This window comes from Macrosteles quadrilineatus, unplaced genomic scaffold, assembly GCF_028750875.1.
Source record: "Macrosteles quadrilineatus isolate MER2022 unplaced genomic scaffold, UCM_ALF_1.0 Scaffold_2__2_contigs__length_208266976, whole genome shotgun sequence".
Taxonomy (NCBI): Eukaryota; Metazoa; Arthropoda; class Insecta; order Hemiptera; family Cicadellidae; genus Macrosteles; species Macrosteles quadrilineatus.
Window position 1 is genome coordinate 131729165 of NW_026542595.1, and position 24050 is coordinate 131753214.

Consider the following 24050-nt stretch of genomic DNA (forward strand, 5'->3'; position numbering starts at 1 on the left):
GGAAAATGATACTTTGGTATGTTAATGTATTTCATGTCAATTTAATATTGTGTTTGAGATGTATTTTTGTTACTAAACCTGTTTATACTTGCACATAGTTGTTTACTTTAGATCTCGTGTGAAGTTTACGATTGAATGTTTGCAAATTGAATTGAATGCAGATTGACGATTGAATGCAGAGTAAAAATTTGTAAAACTATTTCAATTTGCTTGGATGTATTCGAAGAAGAATAATATGAACGATATCTTTCTCACCCGAAAATATTTTCTCACGATGTATTTTTTATAGTATTACCTAATGATTTAACTAAAGATGTCGAAATTGTATTGCATTTAAAAACCTCCCCATAGGTAATATGGGTCACCATCTGGTAATTAATTCATTGTTAGAGTACAGAAGTACATTATTGTTAGAACGAACGATTTAATGAAATCAAATCACATGGAGGATCATGGTTTGTGGTGATATGTTTTATAAGCTTGTTATGGGACTTGTAAAAATTAAAATTAGACTACTCAAATAAAACAAGGCAAATAATGAAAATTAGACTACTCAAATAAAACAAGGCAAATATTTACAGTAAAGAATACCCTAATTTATATGTTGCTGTTATACTATTCATTATAATAATAATGCATTTAGTTTCTCCCAGTCTTAAAAAGATTCAATTCATAGTTCAATCCTGAGGAAAGTCAATACTTTTGATGGTTGGAACCTGGACCCAACTGACCTTGATCAGGTTCTAGTAAATCAGTAAATGGTCCGGATGAGTGATGAACCAAAATAGGAAGACATATTTTGATTGAGCTGAATTGAACCAGCATATATTAGTCGGTAACATCATCGCATCCAACCAACAATCATCCTACACTCGTCTTCGCCCTCACATACAATCCCGTATGTTTTAGTGTCGTATACATCATTCTATTGTGAATTGTGACCTGCCTTTACATTCTATTAGGACATTGGAAAAGTTTTACACAGAGGGGTCTAGTTCATTATCACACGTGACTTAAGTCATTTGGTAATGTAGGATCTAAACGAGAACCTCATCAAAGCCCTGCAAAATCCGATATTTTTGTAGGTACAAACATATTGAATTAGTAATCCAATTATTGGTCGATAACCTTTGCCATATTCTGGTTCGCGTTTGTGTAACACATTACAAAGTGGGATGAGCCGGTACAGTACAAAGGTAAACTGTGTTTGTGGCAGTGACCAGGATCCGAACCCACAACATCGCTGCCTTGGGCCCGAAGTCAGTGACACTACCAACTGTGCCACCGACTCACCAGAAATGTAATATGAGTAAAATGTAATTTGTATTACTAATACCAATATATGGTTTTCCGTTTTTATCTATTGACTTGGTGTAATTTGTGTTGTTTGGCTGGTACAGATGGCGGATGAAGAGATGACAGGCCACGATATGTGCACCACCCTGCGTAGTGAGTTGGCAGCATTGCAATACAAGAGAGACCGCCTCCTCTCAGAGGTTAGTTTGTACTTTGTATAGTGACGGCAAACCGATAATCGGAGTTTTCTATCGAATGATCAATCGGAACCGATTAAAAACAGCCCAAATTAAGTGTCCTGACTGACCTACTATTCAAGAATATTTTTTGAAAACCGATTTTACATGGGTACTAAGCGTTTTCACCTTCAGCCTATCTAAACATCAATGAAATTTGCATCTTGCATGCGGATTGTAGGGTTGAATTAAATTAACGTTTCTTGACTATAAATTAACTACCCTAAAGGTTTCAGTTGGTCTCTAATATTGATTTGATACTACTACTACTAATAGCATAATAACTAATCTCAGTCCAATGAATAAAGTCGGTCAGAGTGTCTATTTTCTTTCAAAAATTCAACCGAATATAAAAAAATAAAAATAAACTACAGACCAGCTGAATTATTTCGTACCACACTAAAAAAGTGTTTATTTCAATTAGTTGCACCAATCGCCAACAGTTTTTCAGTTATCTTAAAAAATTTTAATAGTTAATTTTCTACAGTTACCTGACAAAGCGGGCTTTCTTGCACTGATTATAGCACGCAAAGTAGTTGATTGCTGAATTTGCTTACTTTTGCCACACTCCAGTACTCCAACCAAACAACACAAAAAAGTGTGCTTTTATTAGGCACATAATACGTGAATGCTTAGAAATAAGTTGGCAAAACTAATTATATACTTGGACTACGATCAGCTGGTGCAGCGTTTCCCATTTCATTCAAAGCTTAGATTAACCTAATCTAAAAACGTGTTGTATGTACAGTATATAGAGTGTTTGAGAGACTAATTTTTATATGCTTAACATGTAAATGTAGGAAAAATATAATGTGTAACGCTAGCGCAAAGCACACTAGTTAGTTACACAAATAATTATTGTGTAACTGAGTTTATTACAAGCTATTACAAACCTTTGTTTGTTACAAGTTTATTTGTTTTAAATGAAACTTGTTTGTTTTTTCCTTTTATTAGAAAACCTTATGAATGGTGAATTTATTAATTTTTCTTTCTTGATAATAGTTTCTGAAAGTTCTCAATATCACATTTTCCTCACTATTTTCTCTAGTCTTACGATCTGTACATTGCAATCTGTAGATGAATTTTTATAAGAAAACACTAAGTGATCCACTGATAACTGTTGATTTTAAGTGGATTTAACTTGTTATTTTATAGTGTGTTTTGTATTCATGTACATGTCAGTATGTAATAAAGAATTTTTAGTCCTAAAATATTATGTAATTTGATTTAGCTGCAGGAGATGAAGGGTCAGCTGCGGAGCCGAGACCAGAGGGCTGCGGAACTCAGTGCAGAGACGGAACAGCTCAAGGAACAAGCCGCGAGACAGAACGCCATCATTGCTTCACTTCGCCGCCGCATACAGGTAGCATACCGTACAGGTATTTTCTGGATCGGTTGCGTAAAAAATACCAGATAGGATTGGACTGTTTGGAGACGAAAATCAACTTAGACTATTAATTTAAAAATGTTTATAAGGAGAGTGGATAAAACAAGCATCTACTGAATAGAATCTACTCTTAGACTTGTTGCTTGAAATCTATGTATTGAGAAATGCTACTAATTGCAAAGTGATTTTGCAAATATAGTAAATGCAATAAAATCTTTGTTGTGGTACATATAGAGAGCTTTAGAAGATGATAACTTTATATACCTATAAATTAGAAAAAAAGTCAAATAAAAACCTATGTTTTTCTTATGGATAACCAGACAACTACAGTAACTATTGTAGTTTGCTTTGTGGATATTTTTTATCAAATTTTCTTACATATGTATTTCATATTAAATTAAGCTTAAAAAATATTTTTCTAAAAAAAGCCTTGCTATCTTCCTTGTAACAGCAAAACCTTAGTAGGTACTCAATAAACCTTTTTTTTTAATAGCGAACAAATATGACAAGTTTAAGAAAATATTTTAGTGAAAAACCAATACTGTAAGGCAAATGGAAGTTTTCTTACTATCTGCAGGTTTGCTGCAGCAGGGATATTGATACATTTAAAACTGGGCTTTTAATGAACCTGGCCATAGAACCAGATCTTACTCAGTAACAAACCATTCATCTTATTTATCCAATACTCATACCTTATTTCATACTGAGATTTAAAATATGTCGAGCAGAGTCCCAAAGTACTCAGTCATGGTTTTGCATGATGTACTATCCCATGTCGTCAAGGAGACTGAAGGTGATGCTCTGAATCCAAGAAGCAGAGCATAAATGAATTTTAGGTCGTAGTGCATTATTTTCCTGCAATGTAATCAGCATCAATATTAGGTGTGGAGAATCACCAGGGGATGTCCTGGGGGTCCGGACCCCCCCCCTTCCGGTCCAATGTATTATATTTCTTTGTTAACCCTTTGAGTGCAAACGTCCGGGGAACCGGACGTTTTTAAAACGAGCCAAAAGTGCCGACGTCCGGCCGACCGGACGTTTTTAGAACGAGCCAAAAGTGCCAACGTCCGGCTGACCGGACGTTTCGTAATGATCGAACAGTTGTCATAACAACCGAATGGATACTCGGATTCTTTTAACCCATATATTAACATTGAGTCGAAAGTTACTAGATGCGATACATCGATTTTCGTCGGTCGAAATATCGAAAATTCGATTTTTACGAAATTTTAACCTAAAAATCGCCAGATCGCGCTTGGCATTTTTAGCGCGACCTTCGGGAAAAATCATCGGCATTTTTTGAGCGTTACTTTTATTTCTCGCCTGGCACTCTAAGGGTTAAATCAAACAAAAAATTATATAATAATATTGCATTGATGCTGGAGTTGATAATTTTCAATGCCAGGAGAGCTAAAAAATACCGTTTTATGGCCTAAATTTTAAAAAATTTGCCAGGACCCCCCTTCTACCTGGGCCTGGTCGGTCGACCCCCCATTTTGAAATCCTGGCTACGTCACAGGGAGAATAGGAAGTGAACTTTTCTAATATTCTTATTTAAAACCATAGGAGTTGGAGGAGAAGGAAAGAACGTTGACCCTAACCTGTGGCAGGACAGAGAACGCCCTGACAACACTGACGAGGGAGTCTCGCCATCATGAAGATCGAGCAAGAGACTTGGAGCGACAAGGTAAGTCCTAAACCCTTCGGTCTTTTGTTGTCATGTTGATGTAGTAATCATCTTCTGTTGTCTTGTTGCTGTTGATGTAATTGTCTTCTGTTTTGTTTTTTTGCTGTTGTAATTGTTGTCCGTTTCCATGTGATTAGACAACAAGTAAGCATAATTCCGAGTCCCGTTTAAGTTCAAACCCTCGCTGTAGAGAATGGTGCCAAAAGTGTTTAAACTTCTATATGAATACAGCCGGGTAGTTGAGTGGTTGGTAAACAGTTATCAATTCCATCCTGAGAAAAGTGAGCCAATTTGTTATGGTTTGAAACATCACACAGCTGTCCTTGATCATTGCTTTTAAAAATGAGCCTAAGAAACATCAGATCTTGGTCAGTATCCTCTGTGTCATCTCACTCAATTTTTAACCTTCCCGAGTCATATTCAGCAATAGCATGAACATGTGCGTCTGTCTTAGAATCGAATTGAATTGGTGCTCACTCATCTGAATCAAGAGTTTTTAGAAAAAAAATAGTATATTGTAAACATTTTCGTAGAACCCTAAAAGAAGGCCTGCTTAAAAATGTGTTCATAATGACTTGCCTTGCTTTCATTTATCGCATCCTCTCAAACCTCAGAAACCAGAACCCTTTTTGAATCTTCTTGTAATCCAAACAGATTTCCATTTACCTAATTAAGTTTTAATAGAGTCAAGGAGTTTTAACCTTGAACTGTTATTAACTTGCCTTGTTATTGACTACTACGAGGCAGTGGTGGTTAGCGGGCCATCGATCTGGGAGGGCCCAAGAGCCTTGTACGGGACTTTTCTGGAAATTTCACTGGAACTTGGACTTGCGACAGGATCTGCCACACTGGCCATAATATTTATATGATATTACAATATGTTTTTATGACAAAAATTTGTTGATAATTTACGCAACTATTGTCTAAAGATAGTGTTAATGATATGAGTAGAAATTTAAGATACGAGCCCAGACAGCACACTTTCTCCTCAGGACATCCCACGGATATTGCGACAGGATATGCAAGATATCCCATAGTGGTCCTATGGTCAACTTGGGATATCACAGGATATCCACAGGAATGCGTAATGTCCCCGCCCGGGGATGTCCTACGGATAAGCTCACACGCATATCCGTGGGACATCCGAGGTCATCCCAGGGTAGTCCTCAGGGCATTCTCAGGACATATGGGACTACTATGGGATGTCCCTGGGATAAAGTGTGGTCTGGGCCTGAACATAAAAAACACAAAATAATATAGATTTAGTATGAAAAGCTTAATTATAAGTTTAGTAAATTGATTAAATAGTTAATAAACACAAATTTTGAAGAAAAAAACGAGAAAAAAGTTTTTGGCCCAGACGGGTTTCGAACCTGGTACCTTCGCCTTGTGAGCCTCTTACCTTACCTCCTGAGCTATCTGCGCTTGGAGCCTTTTGGCGCGTGTCTTAAAAACTACAACAAGTGTCGTTCAGAATATTTACGTGAGCTGCGTACACTACTTTACCTAGGACCGTTTTTTATTTACTAACAATCATTACTAGAGAGGTTATGCTTTAGTTTATAACATCAAGCTCGTCCCCTACTTATATAACCAAAAAGTAAATTACAAATCATAAAATTAACCCTAAAATAGTAAAAACTAAATTTCGGTAACATTAGCAATCAGTGTCACCAACATGAACAAGACACAAAAATAAGCTTCAAATTTTATAATGGGATGACAAATCTACTTGTGTTAGTTATTAAAAAACAATCATGAATAATTTCATAAACTTTTAATAGCAATAACATTCTCGTAAAGTCAAAGTTAAAATATCTTTATTGTTCATTCATTAAGCATTTTTAACAACAGTGTCATAAATAATTTTGGTGAAAGAATAACTTTACAGAGTTGGACGTTAGTTTGAGTATAATAAAATTTGATTCTTATATTTCCTAAAACAATTTACCTACTTAACTGTTTAAATCAGACTAAATAAAAATAAAATGTTTCAATAAGTCCAACCAATTACGAAACCATTAACCATCACATTTTATAGTATGAAATCGAAATGAGAATGATAACAATGATAATAAGTAGTTTTTATTACTTAATATATTTACAATGAAATGTACAGAAATATTTTGTACACTTTTTACAAATACATTACATACAATACAATAAATAGTTACAAAATTAAGAATAAAACATTAAATTTATTTTATATTTTTTTACATTTGGAACAAAGAAAGTTGAGCAACTAGGTACACCTTTAAAATTTGGAGTAAAGAGTGGTGAGTTACTCCTATTCTTCCTTTACATCTTCATCTGCTGTAACAGGAATCTGGAATTTGAGAAAAGATCATTTGATAATTACCTACTTTAATAAAAACCTAGGTATTTAGGATACTTAATAATAACAACTTACGTCAATCAATCCAGTATGTTTATGGAGGACGCACGTTTCAACCTTTAGGTCATCTTCTGCTCCGCTTTTACACTAGGTTTTTACGTACTTAGTTGCATTGTTGGTGTAGCAACCGCGTCAAATAATTTACATTGTGAAACATAGTCAGACCACGTAAACATAAAAACACAAAACACGACACTGACGAAGACGAAAACATTTAAATACTATCACCGTGCGCACGGCTGAACGGGCTCGGGACTGCGGTGGCACTGACTTGTCCAGGCACCCTGCTTTGGACTTTGAACATGACGTCACTCACTCCTTCTTGTATTATCCGTCACTCGAATAATGGTATCATATACAGGATTGGCGTCTAAATGAATTTTTTCATTTAAAATATTTTTGTTTAGCTTGAAGTCCTTGTATATGGCCATTTCCTCTATTCTGTCAAGCCGCTGTCCTTTCTTTTCCCTCGCTAAGATTTCCAAGTTACTACTTATATTTGTATAAGTGTGTCCCAGTTCATTTAAGTGCTCCGCATATTTTGATTTAATATTTGTTCCTGGCGTTCTGTTAATATTCTCAAGCTCTTTAACATGCTCTTTAAATCTCAGTTCAAAAGATCTGCCGGTCTGTCCTATATAAAATGTGTTATAATCATTACAATTAAGTTGGTATACACCTGAAGCTTTGTATTTATTTATATTGTTAGGTTTATTCGTATTGCTTAAGATTTTCTGTAAATTGTTTTCTGATCTGAAAGATGTGGTGATATTTTGTTTTTTAAACGTTTTCTTGATAATGTGTTCAGTTTTCTTTGAATACCTAACAGATGCATACTTCTTGTTTGATTCTGATTGTGATAAATTAGGTGATATATATTTTGCCATGCGTTTATTATACATTCTGTCTATAAGAGCTGGACCATAACCATTTTGCTGGGCTATATATTTAATGGTATTCAATTCCTTCTGTTTGTCTGTGGTACTCATTGGAATGTTAATTAACATTACAAGAAGGAGTGAGTGACGTCATGTTCAAAGTCCAAAGCAGGGTGCCTGGACAAGTCAGTGCCGCCGCAGTCCCGAGCCCGTTCAGCCGTGCGCACGGTGATAGTATTTAAATGTTTTCGTCTTCGTCAGTGTCGTGTTTTGTGTTTTTATGTTTACGTGGTCTGACTATGTTTCACAATGTAAATTATTTGACGCGGTTGCTACACCAACAATGCAACTAAGTACGTAAAAACCTAGTGTAAAAGCGGAGCAGAAGATGACCTAAAGGTCGAAACGTGCGTCCTCCATAAACATACTGGATTGATTGACGTAAGTTGTTATTATTAAGTTAAACATCAATCCGTTTGCTACGAATCAATCATGATTTAGGATACTGCAAGTCGTTGTAAGAGTCACTGTGTACATACATTTTTTATACCTGAATCCACTGAAAATTATAATTTTGCTATACAATATTAGAATTATTGTAATCCAAATGAAGAAGTTTTTAGACAGTAAGTCTATTGGATGAAAATAGATCCTTAAAATAAATAGTACCATTCACCTTTTTAATAGCTTTTTTTCTTTTGTAAAATTTTAAGCTTGTTTCATGTGAGTTTTGTGTTAGAGACAAAACCCGAAAATAAGTGATACTATAATTTGCCCCTACTATCCAGAAGTAAGAAGAAAGTGTTTCTCAATCAATACTTTAAAAGGGAACTCATAAATATTTTCATCAAATGGGATTTTAGTAAGTCAACAAGTACGCGGGGCTTCGGAGCCCGAGGTCTCAGTCTTAAATCCTACCAATCACCAAAAGATTTTATCTATGTGCTAATGCTGTTACCCTCTAGGACTATGCTGAAATAATATGTAAAACAGTTCTGGGCTAGAACCTAGCATCCTAAAATGTGAAAATGAGACAAAAAATTGATAATTAAAAAATTTGTTTGATGCAAAAGCCCTAAAAGTTTTTTTCTATTAACACTTGGAACACAGTTTGAGATGCTATTAACTTCTCAACGATCGCGGGATACAATGATGATGTCTTCTCGACCGCAGGGAGTAGTAGAAATATTGCCACGATCACGGGAGACGATGATGAGGTCTTAGAACTTATGCTAGAGGGAGATGCTCTCAATTTAGCCACGATAATGGGTGATGTTATACATTTTGCCACAGAAGATGATCTAGACAGGGCCGCGATCAAAAATTACGGTCACGGCGACAATATGATAAATGCATACTATAATGTATTATTATGACTACTATGTAATATATGTATTTTGTTGTAAAAAAACTTACATGTCATATGTTTACTGGTGATGTATCACAATCATGTAAATTCTATGTGACAAATAAATTGTCATTTCATTTAATTTAAATATTTCAACTATTTAAAAGGCTAATAAGGATCATACAGTTTTGAGGAACGGAACACTTAACCCCGCACCTGTTAACCTCATATACAATTGAAGGTTTTGATGTGAAACTTCCCTGAAAAATATCAGTTATCAATAAACCCTCCTAAGGACACTAACCTCAATTAAAGGGCTATATTTAATCACATTTAAAGTATTGAAGATGCATAAATCTGTTAGATTTCTTTTTTATAGTATTTTTGTTTACTTTTTCCCAAGTGAGTTAACCTTTTGATTCTCATAATACAAGGGTGTTTTTTTAAGTAATGGATGTTTATGTATATAAATCTGTATTTTCCTTGTACACCGCAACAAGGCACCTCCCCACTCACTGGCATAATTTGTGAATAGAATGGCACAATTTGCAGCTCTGTAGCTGACGTAATACGCTTCCCTGTGTGTTTTTGAATTTTGTAAACTATCGAATCTCCCCGCCACGTACGAGATAAGCGTTTGTTCATCAGATGAGATTTCGGCACAGGGTAGTTTCTAAATGTTGTAGTGACACATGCTGCAGACTCTGTGATGGACCTTTGGTCTAGAAATAAAATACTTTTTATTTGGAGAGAGTTTGTAAAAATGTTGATTATTACCTGTAATTGGTTGTTTTTGCATAAACGGAGATAGTATATGAACTAATGAGCTTATCCCTCCAACACAAACAATATAACATATTTTTGGTATGCTCAGTAAATTACCATCACTAGCTACGTGAAAAATAACACCGTGTTAATTCCAGTCGTTTATGCTGCATTACTGATAATGTCGGCAGACATTTCATGCACTCACTTGGAATGTTTGTGATAACGGAAAATTTAGTATGTTATGTTCCTTTTAACCCTAAACAAAATGGTACAACCCCCAATTCTGTAAAAAATATGGTTAAAAGGTACAGTATTGCAATTGTGCTTTTATTAAAAAAATATCATAATCACATACACATACCCATTTTAAGCATCGTTGGTAATGTAATGGGAGAAATGTCTCCAGTGTGTTGATACTGTTTATTTACAACATTTAATAGTGTTTAAAAAAGGAATATTATAATTGAGCGTAGCTCTTTGGGATCAACTTCAATGCAACAAATAAAGCAACATCACTCAATAACGGCAGAACACATTTCAGCTAAACTTAACAAGATTACTTAGACTAATAGTGAGATGGTTAATAAACAATCAAATTTCAATCAGATAATGCTAATGCAATTTAAAACAAACTTAAAATTTCTTAAATTTTAACATTAGGCTTATGGGACTAAAGTAGCCATATGACAGTTTTTTGTTTACAAGAATAATGTAAACAAGAGAATCATAAGGTATTTCTGAACTTTCTAGACGTTTCTTTTAAACGTTTTTAAACCATTCCTATGATTGGAATAAACAAGAAAATGCCATTAAAACATGTTTTTAAGGCGCGGAATTAACTGAAAATCGAGAAAATATACGGAACTACTTTCTCAATGCGCGGAGCATAAACAAGGAGCGAAGGGATACGGATCAGTGACTACTTTCTTGGGAACTTATTTGTGTTGCCAGCTGATTAGAAACAGCCAATTTTAGAAATCAGGATTTAGTAAGCGATATATCGAACCGCATCGAAATCGATATTTAATCCGATAATACATCACAGGTTATATTATGTTGAATTACATCGACGGTGCAGTAAGTTATTACACTTATTAATAAAACGCAGATTGAACACTGATCTAATTTAGGCATGTGGGGAAGGTAGGTCGGGGTTTATGAGTATTCGTGACTACATTAAGTGTTTTGAAGTAAGGTTAGGTTAGGGAGGTAAAGTGTAATGTAGGTTATAGGTAGGTGATCGAGTTGTTTATTTGTGTTGCACCATATAATTTTTTTCTTTGGGAATAGTTGGTTAAACGGGGAAACGAGTTCAAAAATGCTTGCATATGATCTTAACAAACCATCTACTGTATTCTAGCATTGACTTTATTCTAGCAAAATGTTGACAACAGTAGCTTATCCTATATAAATACTGTTATTTGATTGCCAAGCCACGGACTATACATACGTCCAGTTACAACCATAATAAGTAAATAATTAATTACCTGATAAATTATTTCTAGCAAAGAAAGCTGAGTTTTTTAACCGATTGCAGGGGTTGAAATGAAGACCAATGTTTATGTTGCACAGTTGAATTTAAATGTCAAATTTCCCCTCTTGTTGTAATACTTTGTAGTTAAAGGCGGTCGTGTTAATACTCGTTTTTTTAATAGTTACTGTTTTTTTATACTTTAATATAGCCTACTTTAACCGATTGTAAGGGTGAAAAATGAAGTCCAATGTTTTTGTTGTAGGCTACAGTTGAATTTGAAATGTTAAATTTCCTTTCTCTTTTTTATTTATACTTTAATGCCCTTTTTGGATGTTAATACCAGATTCCAACTACTGTAATATTTTCCTGGTCAAAACCACCATAATGCACTTTTGGAAGAGGTATCTGAATAACAAGATGTAGTAAAAACAAATCTGAATTATTATAATTTTAATCAATAAAACCAGCATTAGTACATCTATTGACTTTTTTACATTTAGTTACTTATACAAATATAAAATCACGTTTGTTCCGCTCAACTGGCTTTCACCTCTCTGAAAGCAACCCTAGTTATATTACAGTTGTAATTCTGCCATTGGAGTAAAATCATCCTCTGATAATAACGACCTTGATAATAAATAAGATTTAACAGTTCACAGAATTTATGGTTCAGGTCTGATTGGGGAATGAGGAAAACAGCAAAATATTTGTATCTTTCCTCATTGATTTGCAACGGGATTACCAGAAGATTACTGATTAGTCAATTAAACAAATCAGAAAATCCCCTTGTGAATGAGAGAAATTTATCATGGCAGGTATAATTTAGAGAGCAGTTTCATATGATAATGTTGACATGGAATCCGGTTTTTAACTGGATAGGAAGACTGGTCAAGTGGTTTTTCGTCCTCTCTTTGCTTACTTTTCATTCTTTTACATATCGCTGAATTACTTTCTGGTATAGCTGAGACAAACTAAATTTGTTTTTTCGAGTTGGATTTTTTTTTTAAAGTACCGTAAATTAGGCCTACTATAGTCAAAAGATTCAGCCATACGTCAAAGGAAGTAAACAATATGTACTGGAAAACAATACTGTTTGGGCTGCCAAGAAGTTAGTGTTGGCCTTCAAATTTGAAGGTCTCTGGCTAACTAGAAGCAAGATTATTATTATGTACCCAGAGATCTCATAATTTGTCATAGGGCTATGAATTAATTTTTGATAGAATTTTTGTATGTTATTGTATGGATGCTATCTAGCAAAAAGGGTAGATAGTAACCAGACCAGAATAGGGACCAATCCTTACAAAACTGTAAAAAATGCTAATTGTGTGGAGACACACATGAAATAAAATAGATTTACATTATGTTTTAGTTATTTTTGAATAATTTTCTATTATAAATATATTCATCCACCAGAGTGTTTGTATTGATTTTTTTAAATTTCTAAAAATGACAAATAAAACGTTTGTTCTCATAGTCAACGCTCCAACTTCATAAAAGATTCATGCTTTAAAATACAAAGGTGTAAAAAAATTTCACTCAGCAAACTTCTTAAAACAATTTCAAAACCAAGAACTTTTACCTTCTTTTGTTCCCTGTCTTCACACATCCTACTGAAACGGCTCTGCATCATCGTCGATTTCAGTTATTTCTCCGTTCGGCCCTATCTTAAAACTTATTTTCTTTATATGTACATGGCTAAAGTCTTTTTTGAAAGTCGGTAGCTGTACATGACTGTCTGTTTTGTCAGCTAAATACGTATTACCATCGTAAGTGATGCTGGTAAAGCTCTGTATTCTGGAGTCAATTTGTGGATCTGGTGCTGGCGCACTCAATACACTCACGCTCACACAGACCAGGAACACTAACACTGCCTTCATGATCGGAGGAAACTCACTGACTGGCTGCTGACATTGACTGCTGATTATATGTGGCTGTGGTTTCACTCAATCGCAGGTCCCTGACCCTTGACATAGGGTTTCCCATTACAATATCTATAGGAAAACGACTTAATATTTCAGTACAATTTTTTAATCTTTAGCAACACTGTATTATTAGGTCGATCAGCTGTGCACAGTTGTTTTCTCTCTTCTGTTGTTTTATTCATTAAAAATCATTCAGTGACAAAAAAATAATTAATTTAGTTAACGAGCTATATGTTAAAGCCAGTACACAATTTAAGCATGTTGTGTTTTTTTTTTGCCAATCAACTCTGTAATGTATTTGCTGTTTAATAAAATAGCAGGGATGATTTATAAAAATACCCCCGCCGCAGCAAACCTGCAGACTAAGCGAATTTCCATTTGCCTGATTGGATTTACACTAAAACGTCTCCTTAAAAATATCACATTCCTTATTTAAATAGAATCAGTTTAACACATACTTAGGTTTGCTGCAACAGGGAGGGTAAAAGTGTTTTTTTATGTAAAATGTTAATAGTTAGTAAGAAATAAAAACATTTTCCAAATTTGGGCAAAATATGTTAATAAACAAGCAAACTACAACAGTTTACTTATTCTCCATAAGAATAACATGGGAATTTTAAATTTACAATTTTTTGGAATTTTCTCCGTAACGATTAGGTGCATTATAACGCTTCAATATACTAAATTATTTGTTTTTTTAAGCTCTACAAAATAGTTTAGAAAGAAATTGCAAAATTTTATGTATTTTGAGTCAAAAATGGGAAAAACCCATTTTTACCCCATTAAAACCCCCCATAAACCCCCGATCCCACGGTCCGATCATGCTGGTTCGCGAACTCGTTCGAATAAACGTAGGTTTACACGTTTGTACCGAATTTCATCAAAATCGGATCGTTTTTGCTCGAGTTATCGCGCTAACGGACACATATATATAAATATATATATATATATATATAAATATATATATATACTAGCTGACCCGGCGAACTTCGTATCGCCTAAGTTATAGGTTTCCCCTAAGACAGACCGATGGAAAGAAAGTACCGTTAGGTTTAATTTTCAAGATGATCTCGTTCGCATCGCTCAATCACGTCCTGGTTGAAGTTCGTTCGCTACGCTCACTCACCTTTAGGTTGGAGCTCGTTCGCTACGCTCACTCACCTCTAGGTTGGAGCTCGTTCGCTGCGCTCACTTGCCTTCAGGTTAGCTCGTTCGCTACGCTAACTCGCCTCCAGGTTGAAGTTCGTTCGCTACGCTCACTCACCTTTTGGTTGCAAATTAGCTGTTGTCATAAATGTAAAAGAAATAATAGTGCTGCACCCTGTTGGTAATCCTTGTAACTTTAATGCTATTGAACATCATAGAACAGAACCAACTTGTTTAATTGAAACAGCTGTTAATATTCATTAATTCCATTTCTCATAAGGTTAACATGGGAAACTCCAGAGCCACTGGGGCGGAGCCCTTTTAAGAATTTCGAAACGGGAAATAGTTTACGTCCGATTCGCATACCTACAGAATTTACACACCAAATTTCATAACGATCGGTGAAGTCGTTCCGGAGGAGTTTGCAGACAAACACTGTGACACGAGAATTTTATATATTAGATATGAATTTGAACTGATGGTGTTTTTGGCCTCTAGGGACCTCAAAACGAAAAAAAAAATCGGTCCCGGGTCCAGGTCTTACCATGAGTACTACGGTAATAGCTTATTCCCTATATAGGAAATTCGCTAAAAGTAAATATTGATTGATGGTATCCATGGTAACAAAGAACAAAAATGAATTTTGATTTCACAATTTCACACAGCAGGTTCAAATATATTAAATACTGCCCTATATGGGAAATTCGCTAAAAATTAGACTTTTTAATATCTTATGGGCTGAAAAAAGGCTATTAAGACAAATATTTTTTGGAAAATGAAATTTAATATACCTAGTGTATAATAATTCTAATGTAAAAAAGTACATTTTTTAATATTTCTGGCTTGTTTTTATTTGATAACGTATGTTCAAGCTTTTTCCTTAATTAATTTGTGTTTTTTCTTCACATTTCTTCAATTTTAAGATTATGTTTGATAAATTGTTTAGTAACCTAAAAGGATTCACCACATTTTCTGCTATATCTTAGAAAATAATCAGCAATTCTAGATTAAATTAAAAACAAAAAGTTTTCTTTTATTTTTTTAACATGAGATTTATTGTAACTATCTTTTTACATGTCTTCACTTGTGAATGTTAATGGCCATATCATAAAGAATGACAACATTTTAAAATTTTCTTAGAATCAGCCATCCATAATTAAATAAAAATACCCCCGCCACAGCAAACCTGCAGACTAAGCGAATTTCCATTTGTCTGATTTGATTTTCAATTAAATCTGTTCAAATAACATTAGGTTTAACGAGTACCGTACCTAGGTTTGCTGCCTACAGGGTAATAAAGAGTGTTTTTTTTTTGTAAAATATTAATAGCTTAGTATAAAATAAATAGATTGGCCAAGTTTGATCCAAATATATGCATAAACAAGCAAACTACATCAGTTTACGTATTCTCCATAAGAATAACATGGGAATTTTTAATTTACAATTTTCTCCACAACCAATAACCATACAAAAACACTCCAATATACTGAATTATTTGTTTTTTTTAAGCTCTTCAAAATGGTCTAGAGGAAATTTGGGAAATTTTATGTTTTGAGGGTCAAAAAGAGAAAAACCTATTTTTACCCCATAGATCCCCCCATAAAACCCCGTTCCCATGGTCCGATCATGCTGGTTCGCGAACTCGTGCGAATACAGGTAGGTTTACACGTTTGTACCAAATTTCATCGAAATCGGATCATTTATGCTTGAGTTATAGTGCTAACGGACACATATAAATATATAAATATATATATATATGAATTTGAACGGACGGTGTTTTTGGCTTCTAGAGACATCAAAACTAAAAAGTAAATCGGTCCCGGGACTAAGTCTTACCATGAGACCTACGGTAATAGCTTAATCCCTATAGGGAAATTCGCTAAAAACATTGCTTTTTTTAAATCTAATCTTAAAACAAATGTAAAAATTATTTTTACCTTAAAAATCTATATACTTAATACAATAAGAGCTTTCCCCGTAACATCATTCCAGCCATCCTACCTAACCGTTTTTTATTATTGAGGTGTCATACATTTCTCCAGGTTACGATCAAGCATATAGTGACGAATAGTATGGAAAATGGTGATTTCCTTTAGAGCTCCACCCCCCTTGTGATTAATTTATTTCTAAAGTTCATTTGCAAAGATCCAGTTAGTTATGCTGGCCAACTTTTCTTAAAACGGTTTAAATGTGAATTGTAGTTTAACTAAACCAACTATTTTGGCTTCAGGGAGACCCAAAACGGATACATCTATCCAAAACTCAAACTAAAAAATTTTGACGAAAACAATACTTTTTACATATAGGCCCTAGGCCTAGTATATATACATGTATAGGAAAGAAACAAAGTAAAATGTAGCCTATTTTAAAGCCATTTTCATAAACTGTTTCTTCTCTTGTTTACATTCTTGACTGTGGTTAAACATTCAATACTTAATACTTCAACACATAAATATATATGTAAAAAAAGTATTGCTTTCATCAAAATTTTTTAGTTTGGGTTTTGGGTCTCCCTGAACCCAAAAAATTGGTTTTCAAAGTAATCTCTGTGTGTACAGAGGTACAGATCACACAGCTGTGGGTACTAATCCATGTTATCTCTAGGTGTTTTTTTTTTTCATTTTCTTTTGGAAATTATAATTTTTAATTCATTTTCCCCATAAAACCTATAAAACAACAAAAATACCCCCGCCGCAGCAAACCTGCCGACTAAGCGAATTTCCATTTGTCTGAATTGATTTTCAGTTAAATATATTTTAATAACATTAGGTTTAACGAGTACCTAGGTTTGCTGCTACAAGGAAACTAATAAAGTGGGGTTTTGAGTAAAATATTGATAGCTTAGTACAAAATAAATAAATTTGCCATGTTTGATCAAACTATATTCATAAACAAGCAAACTACAACATTTGACAATATTCTCCATAAGAATAACATGGGAATTTTAAATTTACAATTTTTTTAATTTTTTCCGTTACTAATAATCGAACAAAAATACTTTTATATACTAAATTATTTGTTTTTTTTAAGCTCTTTAAAAAGGTCTAAAGAGAAATTGGGAAATTTTGTGTTTTGAGGGTCAAAAGTGAGAAAAACCAATTTTTACCCCATAAAACCCCCCGTAAAGCCCCGTTCCCATGGTCCGATCGTGCTGGTTCGCGAACTCATTCAAGTTTATCCCGCTTTACACCTTTAAACCAAATTTCATATATATGTCTATATATATATATATATATATATATATATATATATATATATATATACATATATAAAAATTTGAACGAATAGTGTTTTTGGCACTGGGGACATCAAAATGAAAAAGTAAATCGGTCCCGGGTCTAGGTCTTACCGTGCCACCTACGGTAATAGCTACTTCCCTATAGGGAAATTCGCTAAAACTGATTTAAAAAACTCGCTCTTAACGATTTTGATAAAATTGTATTATGCTTTTTATTGCCCTTGTAATTTTGAATTAAATGGTACAACCTCCATTGCTGTAAAAATTAAGGTTCAAAAGTTGATTTTCCCATTAAAACCCATAAAATAATGAATAAAATTGTATTTAAAAAGATCTGCTTGACCAATTATTTTCATTCAAATTTAGTATGTTGTAGTCCTTTTAACTCTAAACAAAAGTGTACAAAACCCATTGCTTGGAAAAATTATGTTTCAAAAAGTGAAAATAATTGGAACTTTTGTTACTTTCCCAATAATAAATCATATGTACTCCAATGGATTACCCATGATAAGGGTTGCAGGCAAGCTAACGGGAGAAAGTATGTGTCAGATGGCTGATACGGTTTATTTTATAATTAAAGGTAGCCTACCTGATTTAGGTAGCTAAAAAACTCTTCATGTTGCAGATCTTAAAGCAACAAATTTAATTTATTTTATGAGAACAGTTTTTTAAGTAAGGGTCGTTTTTGCATATAAATCTGTAGTTTGTTTGTACATACAAATATTAACAGGAGAAATGGTTGCACAAGAACAAAATAATGTATTTGAACTTGAATTCGTAGATAACATAAATATAGATGTTGTAGATATGAATTGATGGTGTCTTCAATATTCAACCAAAGGTTCACATTCAGCAAACTGACATACTGCTTTTTTTAGAAAGAGTGGCAAAAAACTATTTTCCACATTGAGTCCACCTTGTGATCCATTGCTATATCGGTTAAATGGAAATTCTGACACATAGATATTTGTTTATTGGTTTGTTTGCATGGGCGACCGCAGGATTTTAAACAGGGGGGGTGCAATTGTAGGTCTAATGAACATGTGGGGGGTCCAGGGCCTTCCCTTGTAAAATTTCTGAAAATATAGTGTTTTAAACTTATTTTTACGCCAGCCTATTTGCCTATTTGGTAACACATAGAACCAACCAAAACAAAATAGTACATTGTGCATCAAGGAGTCATAGTTTTTTATGCCAACATTAAAAATTATTAAGCTATTTGAGTTATTATGTTTAACTAGTTGGCCCGACAGATGCCGTCCTGTCCTAATGTGGTTTTATGTCAAATGTTCGTTCATTTTCAAGATGAGCTCGTTCGCATCGCTCAATCAAGTCCTGGTTGAAGTTCGTTTGCTACGCTTACTCACCTTTAGGTTGGAGCTCGTTCGCTGCGCTCACTTGCCTTCAGGTTTAGCTCTTTTGCTACGCTAACACGCCTCCAGGTTGAAGTTTTTTCGCTACGCTCACTCACCTTTTGGTTGCAAATCAGCTGTTGTCATAAATTAAAAAAATAACATTGCAGCACCCTGTTAGTTGGTAAACCTATTAACTTGTTAATGCTATTGAACATTATTTTTGAATATACTGCATTACTCTACCAAAAAACATAAATTTGATTATTTTAAAATTCTCACTTAAATTTAAGATGTATTTCACCAGTTATAATTATATAATCCTATATTTTTTGGCATAAGAACCCTCAGTGAAATACCGGCTTTCATTTAAGTTATTAGTTATTCAAATCGGACGAGTTTCAAGCAAACGTAAGGTAAACAACCAAAATAAAAATTATTTTATAAGGTTTTTCTATGATAAATACCAGTAGCTCCAGTATTGTTCATGTTTTTTTTTATATGTTTTAGACTCAATGAAATCAGCAAATTATAGGCTTTGATTTGAGCTATTGATTGAAGATACTGTATTACTCAATCAAAAATCATAAATTTGATTATTTCTCGGATATATTTATTTTAAAGCTGCGGAGCAGCATGGGTCCTCTAGTAAATGTTTATTATATTTACTTATTATACTAAGGCCTATTTAATGGCAATTTTAACTTTAACTAATTTTCTGATAATACAGTTCTATGTTACGGTCTATGTTAGTTTTATGTTACTCTGAAAGGAATTCTCAGTCAGTTCAGCAGGCGATGAATTGCCAGAGATCCATATATACCATGCCTATAAGTAAACATACAACTTGCACGTTGAACTGTGCTAAAAATTCCGGGTCGGTTAAATTTTTTTCCAAAATCTTTAAAATAGAGATAAAAAACTTTGCACAAAGTTACTGGACATAAAAATCTATTTTATCACATAATATAGTGATCCGCTAAAACTTCCTCATGGCCTGCTAAGAGTCAGAAGAAAAGTCTGAAATGTAAGTATAGGTTGATATGCATATCAAATAAAAGGTTTATTAGTAAAATACAATGCCATGAATTTGAACGCAAACGGACTACCGAGTCAAAAATGGTAGCTGTTCAAAGATTTCTTGATTCTGCCATTTTGAATCTTTGAACAGCTGCCATTTTTTACTCAGTTGTTATTTTCAGCTAAAATTGGCGGCATTGTATTCTACTAATAAAGTCTTTAATTTGAAGTGCATATCGACCTATGCATATGGTTTTGATTTCCTTCCGACTTCTAGCGGATAAAACTTGCGGGCGCCCCTGAGGAAGTAGCGTAAAACATTGTTAATTCAAGACAAAATAAAACAAACTCAATTAGATATATATTTATGTAGAAGAGAACTAATTGTTTTCAAAATAACAAACTAATGACCAAGTTAAAGGTGGGACTATTTTATTTTTATAATATATTCTAATGACCAATAATGAATAATGGAGACAACTGATAATGATGTAAACAACTCAAAAAAGTACAAATCAGCTGATATGAGACTAGTAAATCCATTTAAAAAATTAACAGGTGTTATTGAGAACGCATGTTTCCAGTTGATAACTCAAACTCAAAACCTGAAAGAGATACGTTAAAATTTGACAGTTGCTCTTAAAGAAAAATTAGTAAAAACAAGCAGAGGGATGCAAAAATGGTCAATAATTTCCCTTTAAAAATATCATTTAAATTTTGAAATAAGAAATAATGACAAGTAGGCAATATAAAGTAACGTATGTTTGCTAAGAACATTGCATGCCATCTGGTGTCAAATTTCGACAACTCTGGCAAGGAGAATCAAACAATGAATCAATATTATCGGTTTTGAATTGACTGACCTCTAATAATAATACAGTTTCAAGAAGTTCAGTTAATTTGTTAAGTTGAAAGTAATAAGTATAGTAGCCTAATGATTCCATTTTTGTTAATAAAGAATAGCTTTGATTATTGTATTGCTTTGAACAAAATAAACTTTAAATGATACTTCTTTTTTGTTTTTAGGTTGCCAAACATGCATAATGGTTCATTTAAATTTTGAATGAATTTAATTTCTTAAAATAATGTAAATGTATTTTTGGTTTAAAAAATAGACAAAAAGTACATTATGTAAGACTTAAAATTAGGAAGGTGTTGATGCAAAGGAAAAATACTTTTTGACGGTAAATACAATTTATTCTGTACACAATACTTACAAAAGGTTTGTGAAATATTTACAAGATTTTTTTATAAAAGTCATTGAATTTAATTTACTATTTACATTAAAAAAATATATTCTCATGCTACTCAATAGAAAAAATATACAATTCATAGCACAGATTTTATTGTTTTGATTAAATTTTATAAATAATACTTATTGTCCCCTATAAAAAAGTAATTTCTGGCCATATATGGCCATATCAAAATTCCATATATGTTTTTATAAAGCCATATATGGTTTTTGATGACCGTATATGGAAGCATATATGGCCAGATATGGTTGTATCCATATATGGCGTTGTCCATATATGGTCATATATGTAGTCTATATATGGAATTATTGGCCATATATGGCCATACATGTTTTCCATATATGAAACTGTTGTCCATATATGGCCATACATTTTTTCTATATATGAAATTCTTGCCCATATATGGCCATAAATATCCTCCATATATGGAATAATGGTCTATATATGGCCATATATGACTCCCAGGTATAGAATTAAATTACTCATATATGGAATAATAATTTTCCATTTTTGCTCATGTATAAATGAGTTTTTGACAATAACTGGAATTATTATAAAGAATTGTTTCCACATTTGGACTATGTAACTGGACTCCCAAACACTTCTTATAATATTATAAATCTTAAAGTTTGTGAGTTTGTGTATTTTCTTGTTGCTCTCGCAAGCACAAACTACTGAACTGATTGAGTTGAAATGTGGTACAGTAGGAGGGCAGATAATATAGGCATTTCTCCTTTAAAGTAATTAAAGTATCCAGATTTGAACCCAGATAACAAAATCCTGTACATACATCTATTGTACAATTTTATTATAACGCAACAAAATCTTAAAACTGACGTATAATTTTAAAATTGTAAGTGTAGTAGGCCTAAAATAAGGAGAATATTATATTAATAATTAATTAATTGTACCTTTGCTATCAAACAGCCGCAAATATCAATGTCACGTAGTTAGGCTATATTAATAATAACATTCTTCAAATGACATTATGCTTGACTATTACAGCTTATATCATTCGTAATAGGTTTTGTTAGGCCACTTGATATGAAGCAGTTGTGGTGTAGTGGCTAAAGGGGCGGACTCTCTCGCTAAAGTCCCGGGTTCGAATCCCAGTCAGTCGCTTGGAATTTTTGTTTTGAATTTTTTGAATTTAAAATTTTTATTATAATTTTAATGCATAGTTTATACCATTTAATGTGCAAATATGTTTAATTGTTATTTTTTTTTTTATTTATATATTTTTTATTTAAAAATTTCCATATATGGGGATTCCATATATGATCATATCTGGTTATATTTGGTCCAAAACCAAATATAACCAGATAAAAAAAAATTTATATGGCCATATATAATCTTTTTCATAAGGGGTTAAAAAGCAATCTTGTTTTAATCTTCTTTTAACACTTGTCTCCTTCTCCCTGAAACATTACAACATTTTTGTTAGTTTGTTAAACAAATACAATTAACACAGATACCTACATTAAAAAAATATTCAACTCAATTGATGATAAATATTTAATTTGCTAGGTATGTGGGTGACATCAAAGTTTTCTTTATAGTAAAAACACTTAAATGATTTCTTGAGTCAAGTTAGGTATAAAAAATGTTATTGAATTGTTTATTTTTAGGACAGTAAGATAAGTCCACAAAGTTTCAACTATATAGACTGTATTGTTAAAGAGCTATAGTTACATTTTTTAACCATACTAATCATTTATGTAAGTGTTTAATCATTTTAACTGTAATAAAATGCAACTTAACAATACAATTATTAAGTACTCTACAAATTCAAATACGCACCTGTTTTGAACAGAAATTAATTTTTTTTCAATGCTGTGTCCATTAAAAACGTTATAAAGACATATTTGTTTTACAATTTGTAAACATTGTTTTAGGTTAATTTAAAAGAGTCGATTTATGTTTGTTAAAAACTAGAAAGTTGCCAGTATTTACTTTATACAGGGCGTCCTTTAAGTATCAAGTCAAACGCCAGAAAGTGGTTCTATGGGTCAAAGAGAAAATCAAGAATAATCGCTTCGTTAACCATATATCCACCATTTTGTATTTTTCTCATAAAATTTGGTATCTTTTAAGATTGATTATACTGATCTTTATGAAACTGTGTAAGGTAGGAGAGACCCATGTTAGGAAAATAAAACTGTTTTGGTTCTTCAAAAAATTTCAAAATCGCTGCTATTTTAATTTTTTAAATTAAATTTCTTAAACATGGCTGATTTTATGAAAAAATGTCAGCTACACTTTTATTTAGTTTTTAAAATATCCTACCCATCAACAGAATTTAAAAATATCAAATACAACTAAAATATCACAATTTTCTGTTGTTAAATGAGGTAGAATAAGACTAATCTAAGGTTTGCTTCAATTTACAACAAAAGATTTTAATTCCTTTTATTTTTTAGGGTTAAATTTAAACTGCATTTCAGTTACTAGCTTTTTATAATTTTGGAAAATTTTATTTGGGGATAATTTTGGGAAAGGGAGAAGTGTTGAATCCATATTTTTTTATTTAGGTATAAAATTTATTCAGAAATTTAATTTTAGTTTTTTTAGTTTTAAAAACTATCAGCCCCTATAGTGTCTTATAATAAGTTTTTTTTTTTTTGTTATATTGCCATTTGGTTAAACCATA

General features: G+C 32.9%; 1 protein-coding gene and 1 long non-coding RNA gene across 2 annotated transcripts in view; one reads left to right on the top strand and one right to left on the bottom strand.

The window, feature by feature from the left end:
- Nucleotides 1–24050, top strand: part of LOC128985518 (coiled-coil domain-containing protein 170-like) — an 83177-nt gene that overhangs the window by 7713 nt on the left and 51414 nt on the right. The window contains exons 2-4 of the mRNA XM_054405102.1: nt 1401–1496; nt 2764–2895; nt 4486–4606. Of these exons, the coding sequence (XP_054261077.1) occupies nt 1401–1496; nt 2764–2895; nt 4486–4606 (349 nt within the window). The remainder of the gene's footprint in view (nt 1–1400; nt 1497–2763; nt 2896–4485; nt 4607–24050) is intronic.
- Nucleotides 6676–13416, bottom strand: LOC128985520 (uncharacterized). The gene is made up of 2 exons (XR_008490038.1): nt 13049–13416; nt 6676–6932 (listed from the first exon to the last, which is right to left on the bottom strand). It is a non-coding gene; the product is annotated as an uncharacterized LOC128985520 (long non-coding RNA).